Source organism: Mercurialis annua, linkage group LG3 (assembly GCF_937616625.2).
Source record: "Mercurialis annua linkage group LG3, ddMerAnnu1.2, whole genome shotgun sequence".
NCBI classification, from domain to species: domain Eukaryota; kingdom Viridiplantae; phylum Streptophyta; class Magnoliopsida; order Malpighiales; family Euphorbiaceae; genus Mercurialis; species Mercurialis annua.
The window spans coordinates 51,350,968-51,370,626 of record NC_065572.1 but is presented as its reverse complement, the minus strand read 5'-3'; the positions used below and the strand labels follow the sequence as shown (position 1 = coordinate 51,370,626).

Below are 19,659 nucleotides of genomic sequence, written 5' to 3'. Positions count from 1 at the left end.
GAAAAACAGTTTTGGACCAGTTAAAATTAACTTGGAATGTTAAGGTTATATAAATTGGATTGCTTTGATTAATCAAATGTGATTTTGATCAATACCAAAAATAATTAAAAAGGATGTTTTGAGATTTTATCAAAAATAATTCGATATGAGTACGACGATTTACGTTTATTTATTAAACGTAATATTTTGGTCACTATAATTAATTATAAAAAAGAAATTAGCGTTAGATATTCTAACGATAAAATCCTACGTTAGATACGACGAGCTATCGAGCTACGAACTTGGTAAACCAAGGAAGTGTGATGAGGATTGACATTTGTTTTTTATTATTTTGGATTATTAGCGATCCATGTGAGTTACACTTTATTTTTGGGTAATATTACGCTATGTCTATTTTGAGATATTATAAGTATGAATATAAACTGCATCGCATAATATATTATTTTATGAATTTGTGTATCGTATTATCGAATATATAGCTTGTGAAAACTAGTGTGTGATCACCATTGGGCGTCAATAGGCTGTGTGATCACCAATGTCCGGGTAAGTCATAGAATTAGTCTCGATCATTTTGTAGAGTACTCTTCTCGTTTGATTAGATACGAGGTTGAACATGGTGGAACCATCTCGGGACCTGTATCTAGAATTAACTCGGTGGAATTATCCTGGTACTCATCTCGCTCGAGCATTCAGACTTAAGAAATGGTTTAACTCGGTCGAACTATCACAAGATTGTACCACTTGGTATAGGTTAAAATCGGTAGAACTATCTCGGGACCTTACCAAAAAGATTTAAAAGATCATTATCGCTCGTTTCTATTATGAATTCTACCCTAGTCCAGGTTGGTTTTGAGATTAGGATTTTGATTGGATCAAATGGTTGGAATATATTATATGTTCATATATATTATTCGTTTTGTATGTGATGTTATTTATATTATACCATTAGTAATGTGTAAACTCACTCAGCATAGTCTGACCCTGTTGATGTTTACCCTTTTTGGGTAATTAGTTTCATATCAGACAAACATCCTCTTTTGTGCTAGAAGTCATTTGGCTTGTACAAAGTATGGCTTCCTGTCACGACCCAATCTCATGGGCCAAGATCGGCGCTAGGGAATGGGAGTGGTAGCTCCGAAACCCATAGCAAGCCTCAAAACATAAAATAATTTTTCGCAAATACAAAGGTCATGCATGACAGACGTAAACACGTGCCATGCTGAAAACATGCCAAGCATACTTTTCCTCTGGCAATCACAAACAGTAATAACGCAGCAAGCGTAAAACATTAATAACTTTAAAACATTAAAGTTATATATACAGAAAACCGTTTAATACAAACTGACATACAAACATCTATCTACTGCAGCTCTAAGAGTAAAGTATTGTTTCTTTACATACTTTCAAAAATACCGACTTCTAGAAGTAGGATAGAAGTCCGCTGCTTCAAAAACATCTTTCACCTGAGAAGAAATCTGTGAGGGGTCAGTATATGAGAATATACTGAGTGAGTTCATACATTTACTAACAAGTATTCAAGTAAAACGTAAAGTAGTGCAATAACGTTCAAATCACGTGCAGCCAAGTACAACATCTGATTGAAACCCTATCCTCGAACGTATCAATCATATATAATCAAATCAAATTGATCCAAATGGTCCGACCCGGGAGTGTTCACACTCTACCACGTCGATCGCGATCAGACTCTTAATCCCAAAGTGTGAGTCCAACTCACTAGATACGGGGACTCCAGGTTACACCGTAACCGAGTTCTCGCTCGTATCGAATTCATTGTCCAACTTTGAAATTCATATTCATAATCAAGTTTACAGCTGAGTCAAATCAAAATTGGTGATCACACACTCCTATTGTCGCCCAATAGGTAGCACGTTCCATCGGATCAATATTGGTTTCAAACCAATCATATATGTATTTCATGTCAAAATATTGCATTGAAAGCATTCAATTCAAATATAAAGCAATATAAAATATTTGCTTATGTAAATACTATAAAAGTAAATTATATAAACTCACAAAAAACACTTATACAAAAACACTTTCGTGTTCAGAAACGTCAAACTTCTCGAGCTCCTGGTCCAACTGCTTCTTGCCTCGCCGGATCTAAAACGATTTAAAAATGAATAATTCAAATCAGAATCTTATTCTAGGATTGACTCTAGACTCGAGACACGACACACTAAACTTATTAATCGTCACGCATATTCCGATAAACGGTTTTTAACTCGTTTACGGATCGAATATCACTTCTAAATCATTTCTTGTTTGACCTCGTTAGGTTAACGATTCAATCAATCGATAATCAATCGATTTCAACCTCGATACGCGAATACAAAACGAGGTCTCAAAACGGAACTAATGGGGTAAAAAGTCCAAGTGCGCGCTCGTGCCTTACGATGCACGTTTCTGCACCACATGTTGGTGCACGTCCGTGCACCTCATGTGCACGAAGGAACCTCGTGCACGGCCCCTGGAATCCGTTTTCCGGGGCTTTTTGACTTGCTAAACGCCTAATAACTCAAAACAACCAAATTCGATTCTAAAACCGTTAAAACGATAAAAACCTAAAATTTTAACTCGATATATCAAGAAATTCATCCATCCAAATGATAAAGATTCAAGTTTACCTTTATTCGCCACTGAAATACGATCAATTCGAGCTATGGAACGTCGAAAACGGACGAGAAACGAAGATCGAGCGACGGAACCGATGAATTTCAACGAAGGAATTTAAAATGAAACAGATGATAGATTGATGGTTCTGGACTCTTCCTTCCTTAACCCATTTGTTATATAGGAATGGCTAAAGTACACTTTAGGCCTCGAAACTTTTCAAAAGTTTCAATTTAGTCCAATACCTATCCGCGTCCAAATTTTAAACAGTCTCCGATTGACTCGAAACTTTTATCATAAATACTATAAGTTATTTCGCGGACTTTGGCGAAATAAATTCTGTCACATGATTTATAATTTATTTTATATTAATTTCCGAAGTTATTTCTTTAATTCCCGTAAAACTGCTTAATAAAATTATTTTAAATTCCTGATATGATTAAATTAAATCCTTCTTAATTTAATTTATCGGAATTCTCGACACGTGGCACTACTTAATTATCTTAAAATATTTGGGGTATTACATTCACTACCTTGAATAAACAAGTATGTATATTTATGCCTCGTATCCTCTTCTGTTTCGCATGTACATTCTTCTATGGCTTGACTCCTCCAGAGAACTTTCACCATAGGTATCCTCTTCGTCCACAATTATCATATCTGCGTGTCCACGATCTGCACTGGTCGTTCTTTGTAGGTTAACTCTTCATTTACGTCCACCACTTGCGGTTGGATTATTCCAGAAGGGTCTGCTACATATTTCTGAAGCATGAAAATATGGAAAACTGGGCGAACTTGCGACATCTCTAGTGACAAGTTTAGCTTGTAGGCAACTAAGCCTATGCGCTCTATGATCTGATAAGGTCCGACGTATTTCGGAGCCAACTTGCCCTTCTTTCCGAAATGAATCACTCCCTTCATTGGCGACACTTTGAGAAAAACGTAATCTCAGATCCGAAACTCGTTTTATTGCTCTTGGGATTTGCGTAACTCTACTGTCGACTGAAGGCTATATTCAAATGTTGTTTTATCAATGGTACTTTCTTAGAAGTAATCTGGATAATCTCTGCTCCAGTTAGCTTTCGCTCACCGACTTCATCCCAACAGATAGGAGATCGACACTTGCGACCGTATAATTCTTCATAGGGAGCCATCTCAATGATCGAATGGTAGCTGTTGTTGTAGGCGAATTCGAATAAAGGTATATAGGTATCCCAACTACCTCCAAAAAGTCTAATACACATAGTCGGAGCATATCTTCTAACGTTTGAATCGTCTACTCAGATTGGCCGTCTGTCTGAGGATGAAATGCAGTACTAAAGTTTAATCGCGTTCCCAACGCTTCTTGTGAACTCTTCCAAAAGTGAGAGGTAAATACATAAGCTCTGTCTGAAATGATTGATATTGGTACTCCGTGTAAGCTCACGATCTTATCGATGTATTCCTGGGCTAATCTTGCTGCCGAATATGTCGTCTTGATAGGTATGAATTGCGCTGACTTCGTCAAACGATCCACGATTACCCAAATGGAATCAAAACCTACCTGCGTTTTAGGCAATCCAACTACGAAATCCATCGTGATTTGCTCCCACTTCCACTCTGGAATGGGTAACAGTTGGAGAAATATGTAGGGTCGCTGATGTTCTTGCTTGACTTGCTGACAAGTGGGACATTTTGCTACAAATTAGACGATGTCTTTCTTCATTCCACTCCACCAATACATTGCCTTGATGTCATGATACATCTTCGTGGAACCTAGATGAACGCTATAGATCATCCCATGCGTCTCTTCCATGATCTTCCGTCTCAAATCGTCAATATCTAGTGCGCACAATCTGCCATGTTTCAATATCCCCTTGACGATAGTGAAATCTTGACTCTTTCCTCGTTGCACTTCTTCAATTAAATGCTTTAATTGAGGGTCGTCTGCTTGCAACTCCTTGATTCGATCTATTAACATAGATTGTATAATTAGCTGAGCCATTAGGTTTCCAAGTGATGAAATTCCGAACTCTACTCCTTGGCTAAACATCGTGTGAATTTCTCAGACTAACAGCCTTCACCATGTTGTAGTAACATGTGCGAGACTTCCCGCCGATTTTCTGCTTAGCGCATCTGCCACTATGTTGGCTTTGCCTGGATGGTATTGTATCGTACAGTCGTAATCTTTCAATAACTCCATCCATCTCCTATGCCTGAGGTTCATTTCTCGCTGGTCGAAAATATACTTTAAGCTCTTGTGGTATGTAAAGATCTCGCACGTTGCGCCGTATAAATAATGTCTCCGGATCTTTAACGCGAAAATCACCTCTGCTAGCTCTAGATCATGAGTCGAATAGTTTGTCTCATGCTTCTTAAACTGTCGCGAGGCGTACGCGATTACTCGACCATGTTGCATTAGGACACATCCTAATCCAACTCTTGATGCATCACAGTATACTGTAAATCCTCCCGTTCCTTCTGGTAACGCTAGAATTAGTGCCCTCGTCAGACACACTTTCAGTTTTAAAAAACTAAGTTCAACCTGGTCTTTCTAGTTGAATTTAGCGTTCTTCTGAGTTAACTTCGACAAAGGTACATCGATCTTTGAAAAGTCCTATACGAATCGCCTGTAACATCCCGCTAAGCCGAGGAAACTTCGGACTTTGGTTACCGATGCAGGTCATTTCCATTCTATCACGGCTTCGATCTTATTTGGGTCAACTTTAATACCGCTTTACGATACTGCATGACCCAAGAAAGCTACTTCCGTCAGCCAAAATTCACACTTAAAAAATTTGGCATAGAGCTGATGCTCTCTTAGCGTCTGTAGTACTATCCGCAAATGCTGCGCGTGCTCCTCTTCTGTACGTGAATAGATCAAAATGTCGTCGAAAAATACGATCACGAACTGGTCCAAGTATGGCTTGAATATCCTATTCATCAAATCCATGAAAGTCGTTGGCGCATTCGTCAAACCAAATGACATAATGAGGAACTCGTAATACCCATATCGAGTTCGAAAAGCAGTCTTATGAATGTCGTCATCGCGAATCTTCAGCTGATGATAGCCTGACCTTAGGTCAATCTTGGAGAAGTATTTCGCTCCTTGTAATTGATCGAATAAATCATCGATTCTAAGTAATGGATTCTTGTTCTTAATCGTCACCTTGTTCAGCTGTTGATAATCGATACAGAGTCGAAGCGATCCATCCTTCTTTTTCACGAACAACACTAGTGCACCCCATGGGGATACACCCGGTCGGATAAAACCACAATCAAACAACTCTTCTAGTTGATCCATTAACTCTTTGAGCTCTTCAGGCGCCATACGATAAGGTGGTATCGATATCGGCTTCGTGCCAGGAGCCAATTTGATACAAAACTTGATCTGGCGATCTGGGGGTAATCCAGGTAATTCTTCTGGAAAAACGTCTGGATATTCAGATACCACTGGTACATCTCTTATGTTTACGCTTTTCTTTTCCACATCTCGCACTATGGCTAAAAATCCTTGATATGCTTTCTTTAACATACGACAAGCTTTAAGAGGAAATCCACATTGGCACAGTGCTGAGCTAGCCAATCCATTCCTAGTATGACGTCAAAAGCTAATACTTCGAGCAGAATCAAATCGACCAATAAGTCTCGTCCTTGAAATTTCACAGGACAAGATGGATAAACGATACTAACTTTCACACTCTCTCCGACTGGGGTAGCTACGGACAAAGGATTCTTAAGATATGCTAGTTGTACTACTAACTTACTAGCGAAGCTAGGCGAAACAATAGAATGCGTAGCGCCCGGATCAAATAAAACTAGTGTGTCTTGAGAAGCGGTAGGAAATGTACCTTACACAGCAGCATTGGAAGCCTGAGCCTCCTTAGGATTTAGTGCAAAGACCCTGGCCTGATTTCCGCCAGCTTGTGAAGTTCGACCAGTACCACGACCTCCGCCATTTCTTCCTCCTTGATAGGCGTAACCACGACCTCTCTGGCCAGTAAACGTACTTCCCGTCTGATCATATCCTGACGCCGCTTGATGTGCAGTCCTCTGCTGCTGATAGGAAGGCTGTACTATTGTAGTCATGGAGCTTTGAGGCATCTGCCTCAGACAGTCTTTGACAAAGTGACCCTGCTGGCCACAGTTGAAACACGCTCCAGAAATGCTACGGCACACTCCGTAGTATCTCTTGTTGCAATTCAGACAGATAGGTGCTCCGCCTCCTATGTCACTCATGGATCTGGCACCAAATCCTGTGCCTGAGGCACTAACCCTAGTTCCATATCGAGCCCTCTTATTTCTTTGCTGACGTGATATAGGTCGAGAGTGACTTCCAACGTAGGACGGTGCGCTTTGTACGCTGCGAAACGTATTACTTCTAATAGTCGCAATATTAGAAGGATCGGGAATCCTTCCAAAACGGATTAAAGAAACTTCCATCTGCCTGGCACTGTCGATCAGTTGCACCAAAGTTCTTTTGATATCAGACGTCAGACTCACAAATTCGTCTCCTAAACCTTCTACAAACCTCGAGTTAACTCTGACTGGGTCTACAGTTAAATCGGGCTCTAGTAAACTCAGTCGCAAACTCTTGCACAGACCGATTGCCTCTACTCAGGGTCAGCCACCGATTACGATAGCTCTCCGTCACTGCAAACGGTAGGAAAAATTCTCTATAGCGATTCACAAACTCATCCCAAGTCATAGTGTCCATGGTTGGCTGAATGTGCTGCTGAAACCAGTCTTTCGCGGGTCCTCGAATAGATATTTCCACCATGATGATGGTTTTTCTCTCGTTAGCTTGTAAACGTCGAGCGCTACGTTCTACTTCTTCATGGAAGTCTAGAGCATCATTTGAGCCGGCAAACTTAGTTGGCTTAAGGCGCATATAAGCCACAACGATGTCTCGATCAGTGAAAGCAACGTTACGTAGCTGTTGCTACTGTAGTTGTTCACGATGCATAGCTTACACCTCTTCTTGATTAGCTTGCACCTTTGCTTGATTAGCTTGCATAGCCGTGATTCCCGTAAGAAACTGATTTAGGTCAAAACCCACAACATTAGGTTGTTGGGCTTGCGCTTGTTCTCAAGGTGCCTGCGCATAGGCCTCTTGGCCTGCACCTCCTCCGTGAACAGAAGACTCATTTTGAGCTTCTGGGTGTACATCATATGCCCCTTCAATAACATTTTGCGCTGCAGTGGTAGCTCGTTCTTTTTCTTGTCGTTGGTCAGGCATCCTGACCAAGACAAGCAGCGTTATATAGCCGCATAAACGTATATAACGCGCATCTCATCACATGCGAACAACAAACTTATGAAAGACTCACATCCTAGAGGGAAGGCTGAAATTTTGAAAATCAAACGAATATGTAACAAAGAGAAGACTCAAATCCTATGTGCTGAAGTAGAATTCCTAAGATTCTTAATCACATAACACTTAACCGAAATAAGAAATTGTAACTGGACCTTGCTCTGATACCAACATTGTCACGACCCAATCTCATGGGCCGAAACCGGCGCTAGGGAATGGGAGTGGTAGCTCCAAAATCCGTAGCAAGCCTCAAAACGTAAAATAATTTTTTGCAAATACAAACGGCATGCATGACAGACGTAAACAGGTGTCATGTTGAAAAATGAATAATGCATGACAGAGCTCCTGGTCCAGCTGCTTCTTGCCTCGCCGGGTCTAAAACGATTTAAAAATGAATAATTCAAATCGGAATCCTATTCTAGGATTGACTCTAGACTCGAGACACGACACACTAAACTTATTAACCGTCGTGTTTCTCACGCATATTCCGATGAACGGTTTCTAACTCGTTTACGGATCGAATATCACTTCTAAATCATTTCTCGTTTAGCCTCGTTAGGTTAACGATTCAATAAATCGATAATCAATCGATTTCAACCTCAATACGCGAATACGAAATGGGGTCTCAAAACAGAACAAATGGGGTAAAAGGTCCAAGTGCACGTTCGTGCACCTCGTGCACCTCATGTTGGTGCACGTTCGTGCACCTCATGTGCACGCTCGTACACCTCGTGCACGGCCCTCGGAACCCGTTTTCCAGGGCTTTCTGACGTGCTAAACGCCTAATTTTGCATTCCAACACATCGAAAACGCTAAATTTGAACTCAAAACAACCAAACTCGATTCTAAAACCGTTAAAACGATAAAATCGTTTCGTGGCCTAAACATTTAACTCGATATATCAAGAAATTCATCCATCTAAACGATAAAATGTCAAGCTTACCGTGATGCGCCATTGAAATACGATCGATTCGAGCTATGGAACGTCGAAAACGGACGAGAAACGAAGATCGAGCGACGGAATCGAAGAATTTCAACGAAGGAATTGAAAATGAAACAGATGATAGATTGATGGTTCTGGATTCTTCCTTCCGTAACCCATTTCTTATATAGGAATGGCTAAAGTACACTTTAGTCCTTGAAACTTTTTAAAAGTTTCAATTTAGTCCAAACCTATCCGTGTTCATATTTTAAACGGTCTCCGATTGACTCGAAACTTTTATCATAAATACTATAAGTTATTTCGCAGACTTTGGCGAAGTAAATTCCGTCACGGGATTTATAATTTATTTTATATTGATTTTCAAAATTATTTCTTTTATTCCCGTAAAACCGCTTAATAAAATTATTTTAAATTCTGATATAATTAAATTAAATCCTTCTTTATTTAATTTATCGGAATTCTCGACACGTGACACGACTTAATTATTTTAAAATATTTTGGGTATTACACTTCCCTTAGAGTTGCAGTAGTATACGGTGACCAGTTGTGGCCTAGTATAGGAGGGTTTTTACATGTCTTGTATATGTCTATACTTGTTGTGCCTGCATATATATCTCGTTAGGCTACACTGTATGGCATCGATGACATGATTCTTTTGACGTTGTTTATGCTAACAACAGTTGTGTATAGATTGATAGATAGGCTAGTACGTATGATATTACGAAGGTTGAATGCCCACTATTATCGTATTGTATTTGGTATCGATGATGTGATTAGATATGGTATCGTGTAGTGTTAGCAAACGTGTCTTTATTGTTATATGTTTGCGTGATTGTATTATCCATGTTTCCGCAAAAAACTTAAAGTGGTTCTAGGCTTGCTACGGATTTTGGAGTTACCACTCTCATTCCCTAGCGCCGGTTTCAACTCTGAATTTGGGTCGTGACATCATATGCGTGAAATAGCGCAAGGCATAAGTTATGCAATGCTTGAGTAAGACCCTGATTTCCAAGTGTTTAAGGAATGAATTTTCAGAAAACTATTATAATGTTTATCGTTATATTATTCAGATATGTTTTTATGGAAACATGTTTTATGTGTTTATATATATTATGTATCGCAAAAAATTTATAATGGTTTTAAGCTTGCTATGGGTTTCACAGCTACCATTCCCATTCCCTAGCGCCGGTTGTGACTCATGGATTTGAGTTGTGACAAAGTTGGTATCAGAGCAATGGTTTCGAAGCCTAGACCATTGATATATGTGTTATGTGGTCTGAGTACCTAAGAACTACTGCAGCACATAGGATTCGAGTCATGTCTTTTGCACGTATTCTTCTATTTTCTAAGTCTACGATATAAGTCTACAATGTATATGTGTTATGCGTGCGAGATAGATACCAATGATATATGTGATAGGTATTTATACGACTCGGTAACGAGGCTAGTGTACTAAGCATCGTATAACATGAAGATGTTATCGAGACATTCGATAGTAGCGCCAAAGGATGATTGATAGAAAAGTGTGGATTCAGGGAAGTGGAAAAACATACTACGTTACAGAGTTTAAGGTCTGGAGAACTTACAAAACTAAAGGCTTATAGCTCATTATTCATTTAAGAGATTTTGAAAGCATAATTGTGGTTAGACCCGATATAGTAATGTATGATCACCACGACATAAATAGAATTACATTACTACATACATAATTAATGTAAAGAACAATAAATGAATACATGCATTCGTAGGATACACATCATGTGCATTCTGCGCAGACGAAAAGGTGAGTTGTGGAAACTCTTTAGGGATGAGAGAGGTTATCACCCTAGTTCACAATTATGCTAATGTTTAAATAAGATTTTAACGCATATTTTGAATTGATTTATTTTCTTTGAATTTCAAAGATTGTTGAAATGTTTTCAAACATATTTATTTTTATGTAAGTATACCTAGAGAAGAACTCTCTAACGGGTGTGAAATGCTCGAGGTCAACCTGCAAGCAATGCTCGAAACAAAAACAAAGGTGTATAAGTGTTCGCCTGGAAATATTCCGGACTCGAATCTTTGAATTTATAATCGGGATCGGTTTGAGGTTTGATACTTTAACGAACCTATGCAGATATTCACAGGGCTTGTTTGGTTAAAAACACTTAACCACGTGATCTAAGAAGTAATAATCTGGGAGTTAAGAACTCAGGCGAGATTAATACCGAAAACTACTCCTAAATTAAAACAATCCGGAGATTGTGGGATAAAAAGCACTGGGCTTGGTTTTTGATTGATTTGTGTATCCAAAAATAATAAAGCTCTGAGCTATTTATAGCTCCTCATAACTAAGACTCCTAATTTAACTAGGACTAAGACTCTGAAAGTAAATTACTCCTATTGAGCTACAAACTCCTAATAAAATAGAAAAAAGCAGTAATAAACAAGCTTTCCGTTGGGCCTTAATCCCTGATAAGCCCACATGAAGTTCGATCCGGTAATTATTTGGGCCGGTGTAAACAATGCCCCCAACAAGTCTGAAATGTTTATCTTTTGGGCTTGTTCTCCCTTCTCAGCGCTTCCAAGCCCACTACTGAGGCCCAAATAACTCGAAAACAGATTTAAAGGGGTGCGCATTTATAAACCTTTCGGTACCCCCTTTGGCCACGTCATCTCCAGCTGTTCCCCACGATGCCACGTCCTTACTCCATGACCTTTCGGCTCCTTTTGACTTCCTCCTTTAAACAAAAACAACATTTCATTTTTTCATTTCACCTACTTCCTGATATTTTGCTAAGTTTTCTCTCTCCTCAGCAACTTCAAGTATCTTCAAAACAACTCTCCTGGTAAGTGCTCGCCCCTATTTCCTCGCCTACCTTAAGCGATCTCTTTTCATGTTTATCTGCCTGATGTGAGCGATTTATTTCAGGAATCATGGCTGCTCCTAACAACCTCGCCGAACAAGTGTCTGCAAAGATCGACGAAGTCCGAACCAACGCGCCGAACACAGAATTCAAGGTAATTACTGATGCAGGCTACGGCCAAATATGCGTCGGTCCCATTGTCACTTCTCCGAGTCATTTATGCGACCTAGCCTCTCCCTTCCATGATGCTGCTCCTCCCAGATTCTCCCTACCTCATCAATCGTCGGTTTGGGTCGGCACTACATTCCGAAATTGGCCGATCGAACATGCTGGCTTCTCTGAATGGGCAGTAAGGCTTTCACCAAACTTCCGCCAATCCTGGATCGACACTGGCATCCATGATCTGATCGAACTATGCAAAGCAAGCAGGCCGATAGCAAAACACTACATCATGGGGGCCTCTCTATTCTGGTCAAGCGCCGTTAACTGTTTCTGTTTCAAATCTGGACCCATGACTGTCACCCTGCTCGACTTAGCTCTTATGCTCAACGTTCCTCTAAATGGCGAACGCATCAATCCCAACCTTCGCGCCGATACTCCTCAGTTTAACCTATCTAAGGCGCAGAAGAGTTATGGTGCCTTTGTGAAGCTTTTCATGGGCGAGGAGCCTTACAAGCCTGACCGCAATGAACATATCGCCTTCCTGGCTTTTTTCATCGCTAAGTACATTCTGTGCACCTCATCCTTCAGGGTAACCGAAGACTGTTTCCTCCTAGCAACAGCGCTTGCCGATGGACGAAGGTGTAACTTGGGTGAATTCATCCTGGCACATCTATATCGATCTCTGGGCGATATAGCACCCCTGAAGGATCCAAGAACTTTCAAATGTCCAGGAGGCCCGCTTTGGATTGTTCAATTGTGGCTCGCACTATACTTTCCCGAGCTATTTGAAGTCGGCCCACCTATCAAGGCCGAATTATGTGGCTTTCAACTGATATCGGCCGGGACCCGTCTTCCTCATGTACTCGATGTTTTACAAGTCTTTAACAACCATGCTGTAAGGTCGCCTGAGCTGATGTGCCCTGCTCTTCAGCTTACTTATCCACCATCTTGGTTGCTCGCCGGCTGGGATATAGAAGATCTGGAAGACGCAGCACAAGCCGATCCAAGGCTGAAACTTGGCGGTCCATATTGGGGCATCGCTCTTAAATGCCGAAACTTAATAGCTGGGCTTGATTATGATCGGAGTGGGGTCGAGCCGTACTGTCCGAACTTCGTTTCTCGCCAATTTGGATTTTGCCAAGGCCTTCCCTGTCCTTTATTGATCACCTTCAATAATCGCGGGACCCATCGAGCCTCTATAGACAACTACCCCGAACTCCAATACATCATTCGCCTCAATAAAGCTTACATTCCTCCCCTGTCCGAACTGTCTCGCCCTATCATCACCCCTTCCTGTACTCCGGAATTCACCAACTGGTGGACTTCCATCGTCCAAAATTCTTTCGACCTGTCGCCTAAAGAAATTCTATCTCTTCATAATTTTGATTTACCTCCGTTAAACAGAAAACCTACTCATGCCGATTTATTTCTTTTGCAGGCTCCGAAACGCCAAACTTTCACAGGTATTATTGGCTATCACTATGAAATTGCTCGTTTTGAACGTTTTTATAAATTCAAATTTGACCCTCTAGATCGCCCAGGCATGAATCTAAAAATGCAAAATCATAGGAGAGTAGCTCGGCAAAATTTCTATACAAAATGGGATAAAATTTGGGAGGAAAAATATAAACACCTACCCTATCAACTCTTCTTAGAAAAAGTTCGGCCGAAGTTCAAGTATAAGTCCCCAATCGTCCCTAAGTGTAATATGACCACCATCGCCCCAATTAAAAAACCTAAGAAAAAGAAGTCTAAAAAAGCTAAGGTAGATCTAACCGATCTGGGTGTAACTTATACTGGCATCCGATGTCCACCTGATGAAGAGGCTATAAATGAACTGGTGCGCATCGGTTACCAGAGAATCCCAGGTATGGGCGATCATCCGTCATTATAGTTCACTGCTTTTGTTTATATCCTGACTTTGGTTTTCTTTCAGTTGGCGTTCCTCATTTCGAAAAGGAGGACAACTGGGAACAAGACGACGAGGAAGAGAACCCTGCGGCCAAGAAAGGCAAAAAGAAACGATCGGCCAAGACTTCTGCCAAAGAGCCGAAGGCCAAGAAGGGAAGAACCGAGTCTTCGAAGAAGTCCGGTAAAAAGCCTACCGAGCCGCAAGGTTCGGCCATGTTTAATCCATCTCCTGTGCCGTCTCAAAGCTGCCAGTCTTCATCAAAAGGAGATACCCACACTGACGGCGATCAACAGAATGTGGGCGATTCCCAAGACGCCGAAGGGGTTAATCAAAGTTCAAGGGCGACCAGCTCTCAGACCCCCAACGTTTCGGAGATACTTAGAAGAATGGAGACACCTGCTTTATTGTCGCCCCTGGCCTCCGAATTCCTCAATTTTGGTGCTGACAAAACTCAATCTCCTACTTCTAAGGTAAGTCCTTTGCATTCTGTACTTCAGAACATATCGCCTAGCAGCTAATCTTTTATTGTGGGCGAACTTGGCAGATTCCAGTCTCTCCACCCCGTCTCACTGATGTGGCGGCCAAGGCGGCAGCTTTCCTGGATTCGGACAGTGACAACGAAGAGCCTCTTCCTGTTCCTGAAACCGAGCCGGCGGCTGAGATGATCGTTCAAGTCCCGAACTGGGAAGGTCACCTCAACGTGATGGCTCATATGAAGAACGAAGGCATCCAGCTTTTCAAATCTCCTGAGAACGTTGAGAAGTTGAGGAAGGCGACAAAAATTCTGGCCGAGGCCCCTGCCAAAATTTTAACTACTGAAGCTTGCTCTGCTGTAGCGAGGCTCTCGGCTTCCCTGGAGGCTTTTCAGAGGATGTATAACGAGTCGGTCTCGATTCAGTCCGAGCATGACAAACTGGTTCGGCAGGAGCTCGAGTCAAAGGAAAAGCTGGACTCCTTGAAGGCCAGTGTCAAAGCTGCTGTCACCACCCTTCAGGACCGCCGATCACGTGTTAAGGAGCTGGAAGAGAAAATCGCTCTGATGCAGCATGAATTGCGTTCTGAACAACAAAGCATCGGCGATCTCGAGGTTTCGATGGACAAGGAGATGGCTGAGGGGATAGAGGTGAAGAAGCGTCGGAGTCTGCTCAAGGGGGATCTTTCAAAGATGAAGCCGAAGTATGATACGGCGATGACCGAGTTTAATCAAGTTCGTAGCGAACTGGGCGCTTGTTTCCGCCATTTTTAAATTTTTACAAGTTCAGAACAATTTTTAGCTTTTGTAATGGCTCCGAATTTTAGTACCATTTGATCGGTCGGGTGGCCGTATCTTGTTTGATTTTTACGAATAATCAACGTTTATTCGGCCAGAGAGCCGTAGATTTCACTTGCATTACTTCAATGTCTGATTATTCTCATATTATCGGTCCGTAATTGGTCCGATACGAAATAATGTTATTTATTAAAAACGATTACAATATGTTGAGAAAAACGGAGAACCCGTCGAAAAAACTCAACGGATGTGAAACACCGAAACATAAATGGTACTACCAAATGATCGGTGTTTACATAGTGTGGCCGAACACCCCATGAATTTTCTCACTCCGGGATGTTCGGCGGAAGTTTATAACCGATATTATTATTCTTCGGTGGCTCCAAACAACCGACGGTCTACGCCCTCCCAACAGCTAGGGACGTATTTTTTCAGGAATTGGCCGTTGATCGCCCTTTCGTGTTCCTCTCCATCAATGTTTGCCAGCAAGTAAGCACCGCCTTCTAACTTGTTGACCACAATAAAGGGGCCTTCCCAGTTCGGGCTCCATTTGCCAAGCCGAGTGTCTTTGTGGCCGATAGGCAAGACTGCTTTCCACACTATATCGCCCACGACAAAAGCTTTTCGTTTTACCCGTTTGTTGTAAGCTCTCTCGACCCTTCCTTTCTGGGCTTCTAAGTGGTCTAACGCCGTCAAACGTTCTTCGTCAAGGTCCAGAGAATCTATTACCATCTTGTCAAAGTAATCTTCTTTGGACAATTCGCATTGGTATCTGCGGCGCGTAGACGTGACGGTTAGCTCCATTGGTAACATCGCATCGTAACCATACACCAGTCTAAAAGGCGAGGTCCCAGTAGCCGACTTTTGACTGGTTCTATTCGCCCAAACAGCTTCTGATAAAAACACATGCCATTGCCTTGGGTTTTCTTCAATCATTTTTTGAACTATGAGCTTGATGGCTTTGTTCGTGGCTTCGGCCTGTCCGTTGGCCTGGGCGTAGTACGGTGTTGAATGCAACATCTTTATCTTCATTTGGGAGGCCCACCAACTTATATCGCTTCCTGTGAACATCGTCCCTTGATCTGTGGTTATGAACTCGGGCAAGCCGTGTCGGTGGACGATGTATTCTTTGAAGAACTTGATCACCGCTTTTTGTGTCGGCGACTTCAAAGGTTTAGCTTCGACCCACTTGGTGAAGTAGCAAGTGGCGATAATCACAAAAGCATGACCATCAGACGAGCCGGGGTATACTTTCCCTATCAGGTCGACCGCCCATCCTCTGAATGGCCAAGGCTTGATGATGGAGTGCAGGTCTTCGGCCGGGACGTGTTGTATTGGGCCGAATTTCTGACAGGCTTCGCAACCTTTAGCATATCTTATGCAGTCTTGTTCCATTTTCGGCCAATAAAAGCCGTATTTATGGATGAGCCACCTCATTCTGGGACCCGCCTGGTGGGCGCCTGCTATCCCTTCGTGTACCTCGGCCATAGCAAGCATCGCCTCTTTCGGACCGATGCATCTGAAGAGTAGCCCTTCAAAGCCCTTCTTATATAATTCGCCGGCTAAGACCACATAATTAAGGGCTAAAGTCCTCAACCTCCTATTCGTGGCGTCTGGTTTTTCGAACCACTTTAGGAGCTCGTCCCTCCAATCTTGGGTGACGTCCAGCTGGTACACCGAGAACTGTCTTTCGTCGATCGTGATGCCCCCGGTGTGGAGATTCGGTGTTTCCCTCTCTATGGCGTCGAATTCTCGGTTTACCTTGTAACCGCTCCCGTGCTGAGCTAGGTCGTTTGCAACGCCGTTATCGGCCCTCTCCGTGTATTCTATTCTCGTGTCTTGGAAGCCTTCGATCAGGTGTTTCGCCTTGTTGCAATACCTCACCAACAGCTCGGACTCGCATTTAAATTCTCCTGTCACTTGTTTAATGACCAGCAAAGAATCTCCTTTTACACTGATCGCCCTCGCCCCTAGCTCGGCTAAAATCTCAAAACCGAATATGAGGGCCTCATATTCTGCTTGATTGTTGGTGCATTCGAACTGGAGTCTGAATGATAGCTGGTAAGATGCCCCCAAGGGTGTGACGATGTGTACTCCCGCGCCTGCCCCCTGGCTTGTCCTGGATCCGTCGAACCACATCTTCCATACGTCGATGTCGAAGAACGTGATGTCTACCCGATCAGGTGTCTCTTCCTTGAGAGTAATACCAGGGTGATCGGCCAAGAAGTCTGCCAACACTTGTCCTTTTACTGCCCTTTGGGGGACGTACACCAATGTGAATTCGGACATTGCAATCGCCCATTTTCCGATCCGATTCCTCAGGTATGGCTTCGATAAGATATACTTAATGATGTCGGTCTGGGATAATACATACACTACGACCGGCAACATATAGTATCGCAGCTTGCAACATGTGAAGTACAGGCATAGACACATTTTTTCTATGTCGGTATAGCGAATCTCTGTGTCCGTCAACCCTCGGCTTAAGTAGTAGACTGCTCTCTCGACTCCATCGTCCTCTTGGGCGAGCATACATCCTAGGGACTCGTGTGCAGCCGATAGGTATAGCAACAACGGCTTGTTCGGCTTCGGAGGGGTCATAACTGAAGGTTTCGCCAAGTAACCTTTCAAATCGTCGAAAACCCGCTGTTGCTCGTCCGTCCATATCCACTCGTCGGTCTCTTTTCCTCTTAGCAAAACACTCCAGCTGCGAAGTCGGCCCGCTGTGTTTGCTATGAATCTTCTTAGGAAATTGATTTGACCGATGAGCCTCTGGAGCTGCTTCTTGGTTTTGGGTGGTTCAGCATTAATAATCGCCTTGGCTTTGTTCTTGTCTATTTCTACTCCCCGCTGGTGAACCAAAAAACCCAAGAAGTTTCCGGCCGAAACGCCGAACGCGCATTTCAGAGGGTTCATCTTTAGACCATTACATCGTATTCGATTGAAACCTTGTCGGAGGTCGGCCAGATGAACTGCGCCGGTATTTGACTTGATTACGACATCGTCGATGTAGACTTCAAGGCAGTCAAGACCTCTGAACATCTTGTTCATCGCCCTCTAATATGTTGCCCCTGCGTTTTTTAAGCCGAAAGGCATGACTACCCATTCATACGCTCCGATCGGCCCGGGGCACCTAAAAGCCGTTTTGGAGATGTCTTCCTTGTTGATTGGGACTTGGTTGTACCCGGAATGCGCATCGAGGAAACTGAGTATCGTGTGTCCAGCTGCTCTGTCGATCAGCATATCGGCTACAGGCATCGGGTTTTCATCTTTGGGTGTGGCCAAGTTGAGGTTCCGAAAATCTACGCATACTCGTAGCTTCCCGTTTTTCTTCATCACTGGTACGATGTTGGAAAGCCATTCGGTGTACTGGGCCTCCCGGATAAACTTGGCGTCTTCCAGCCGCTTAATCTCATCTTGGATAAGAGTATCCACTTCCCTGGACATTCGCCGTGGGGGTTGCCGAAATGGCCGAAACCCACTCTTTAATGGAAGCTTATGCTCGGCGATATCGGGATCAAGGCCCGACATTTCATCATATGACCAGGCAAAACAGTCGCGGAATTCAATGAGTAGGGCGACCAGTTGCTCTCTGAATCCTTCGTCCAGTCCTGCGTTGATGTATATGGGTTTAGGCGATTCATCTGTCCCCAGATTGATTTCGAGGAGATCGTCCTGTACTTGGGCGGGGTCATCTTCTAGCTTCCCGGTTGCCAATCTTAAGTCCCCGATCCGCAACGATCCTGTCGGGTCTTGGTCTTGGTCCTCATATATGCATTCGGCCGATGTAACATCGTACAGCGAGGTTAGCTGTCTAATTTTCTCCCTCAATTCGTTATGCCGTGCTATCATTTTGAATCTTTGAGGATGGTGGATCGGCCTTTGCCCCCGAGGGTCACTGATACCGGCCGATCCGAGTTAACAAGCAAGCGAGGAACGCTCGTCTCTCCTTTCGAACTAAGGGATTGTATGTTGCGCACCTCTTCATCGTATAAACGTGCTTCGAGTACGTTATGGTCCTCGCCGAAGGGGTTGGGGTCACCCTGCACGACTTCGGCCTCGCCGTCATTTCGCCATATGAAGAGCATTTGATGCATAGTCGACGGTATACACATGTTGGAGTGTATCCAATCACGGCCGAGCAAAACGTTGTAGTTGCTCCGGGCGTTGACCACGAAAAACCCTTCTTCGGTTTCTACTCGCCCTACTTTAATTCTGAGGGTAATGTACCCTTCGGCCGGCGTCTCGCCCCCTGCGAAGTCAGTCATGTAAACATCGGTCGGGTCGAGCTGATCCCGCGCTATGCCCAATTTTTTGAGCATTTTCGCCGGTAGTATGTTGACGCCAGCCCCGTTGTCGATGAGGACTCTGTTAATCGACACCCCGTTCAGATCGGCCTTGATGTACAGTGGCCGAATGTGCCTAGTCATCCTTGTTGGAGGTTTACTGAGGGATACTACCGCGGTATCATCGGCGCTATCTCCTTCTAGTACGATTACATCGCCTTCCAACGTTGCCTTCTGCCCTGGTTTACTTCTGTATGAGTTGGGAAGCGTGACCACTTTCACTCCGTATTCGTCCCTTACCACCGGGACCCAG

General features: G+C 43.1%; 1 protein-coding gene across 1 annotated transcript; it reads right to left on the bottom strand.

The window, feature by feature from the left end:
- Window positions 1-15,426: 15,426 nt before the first annotated feature.
- Window positions 15,427-18,912, bottom strand: LOC126672591 (uncharacterized). Its single transcript, XM_050366545.1, has 3 exons — window positions 18,173-18,912; window positions 18,093-18,131; window positions 15,427-17,767 (listed from the first exon to the last, which is right to left on the bottom strand). Exons 1-3 carry the CDS (start codon window positions 18,910-18,912, stop codon window positions 15,427-15,429), a joined length of 3,120 nt encoding a protein of 1,039 aa, XP_050222502.1.
- Window positions 18,913-19,659: the final 747 nt, after the last annotated feature.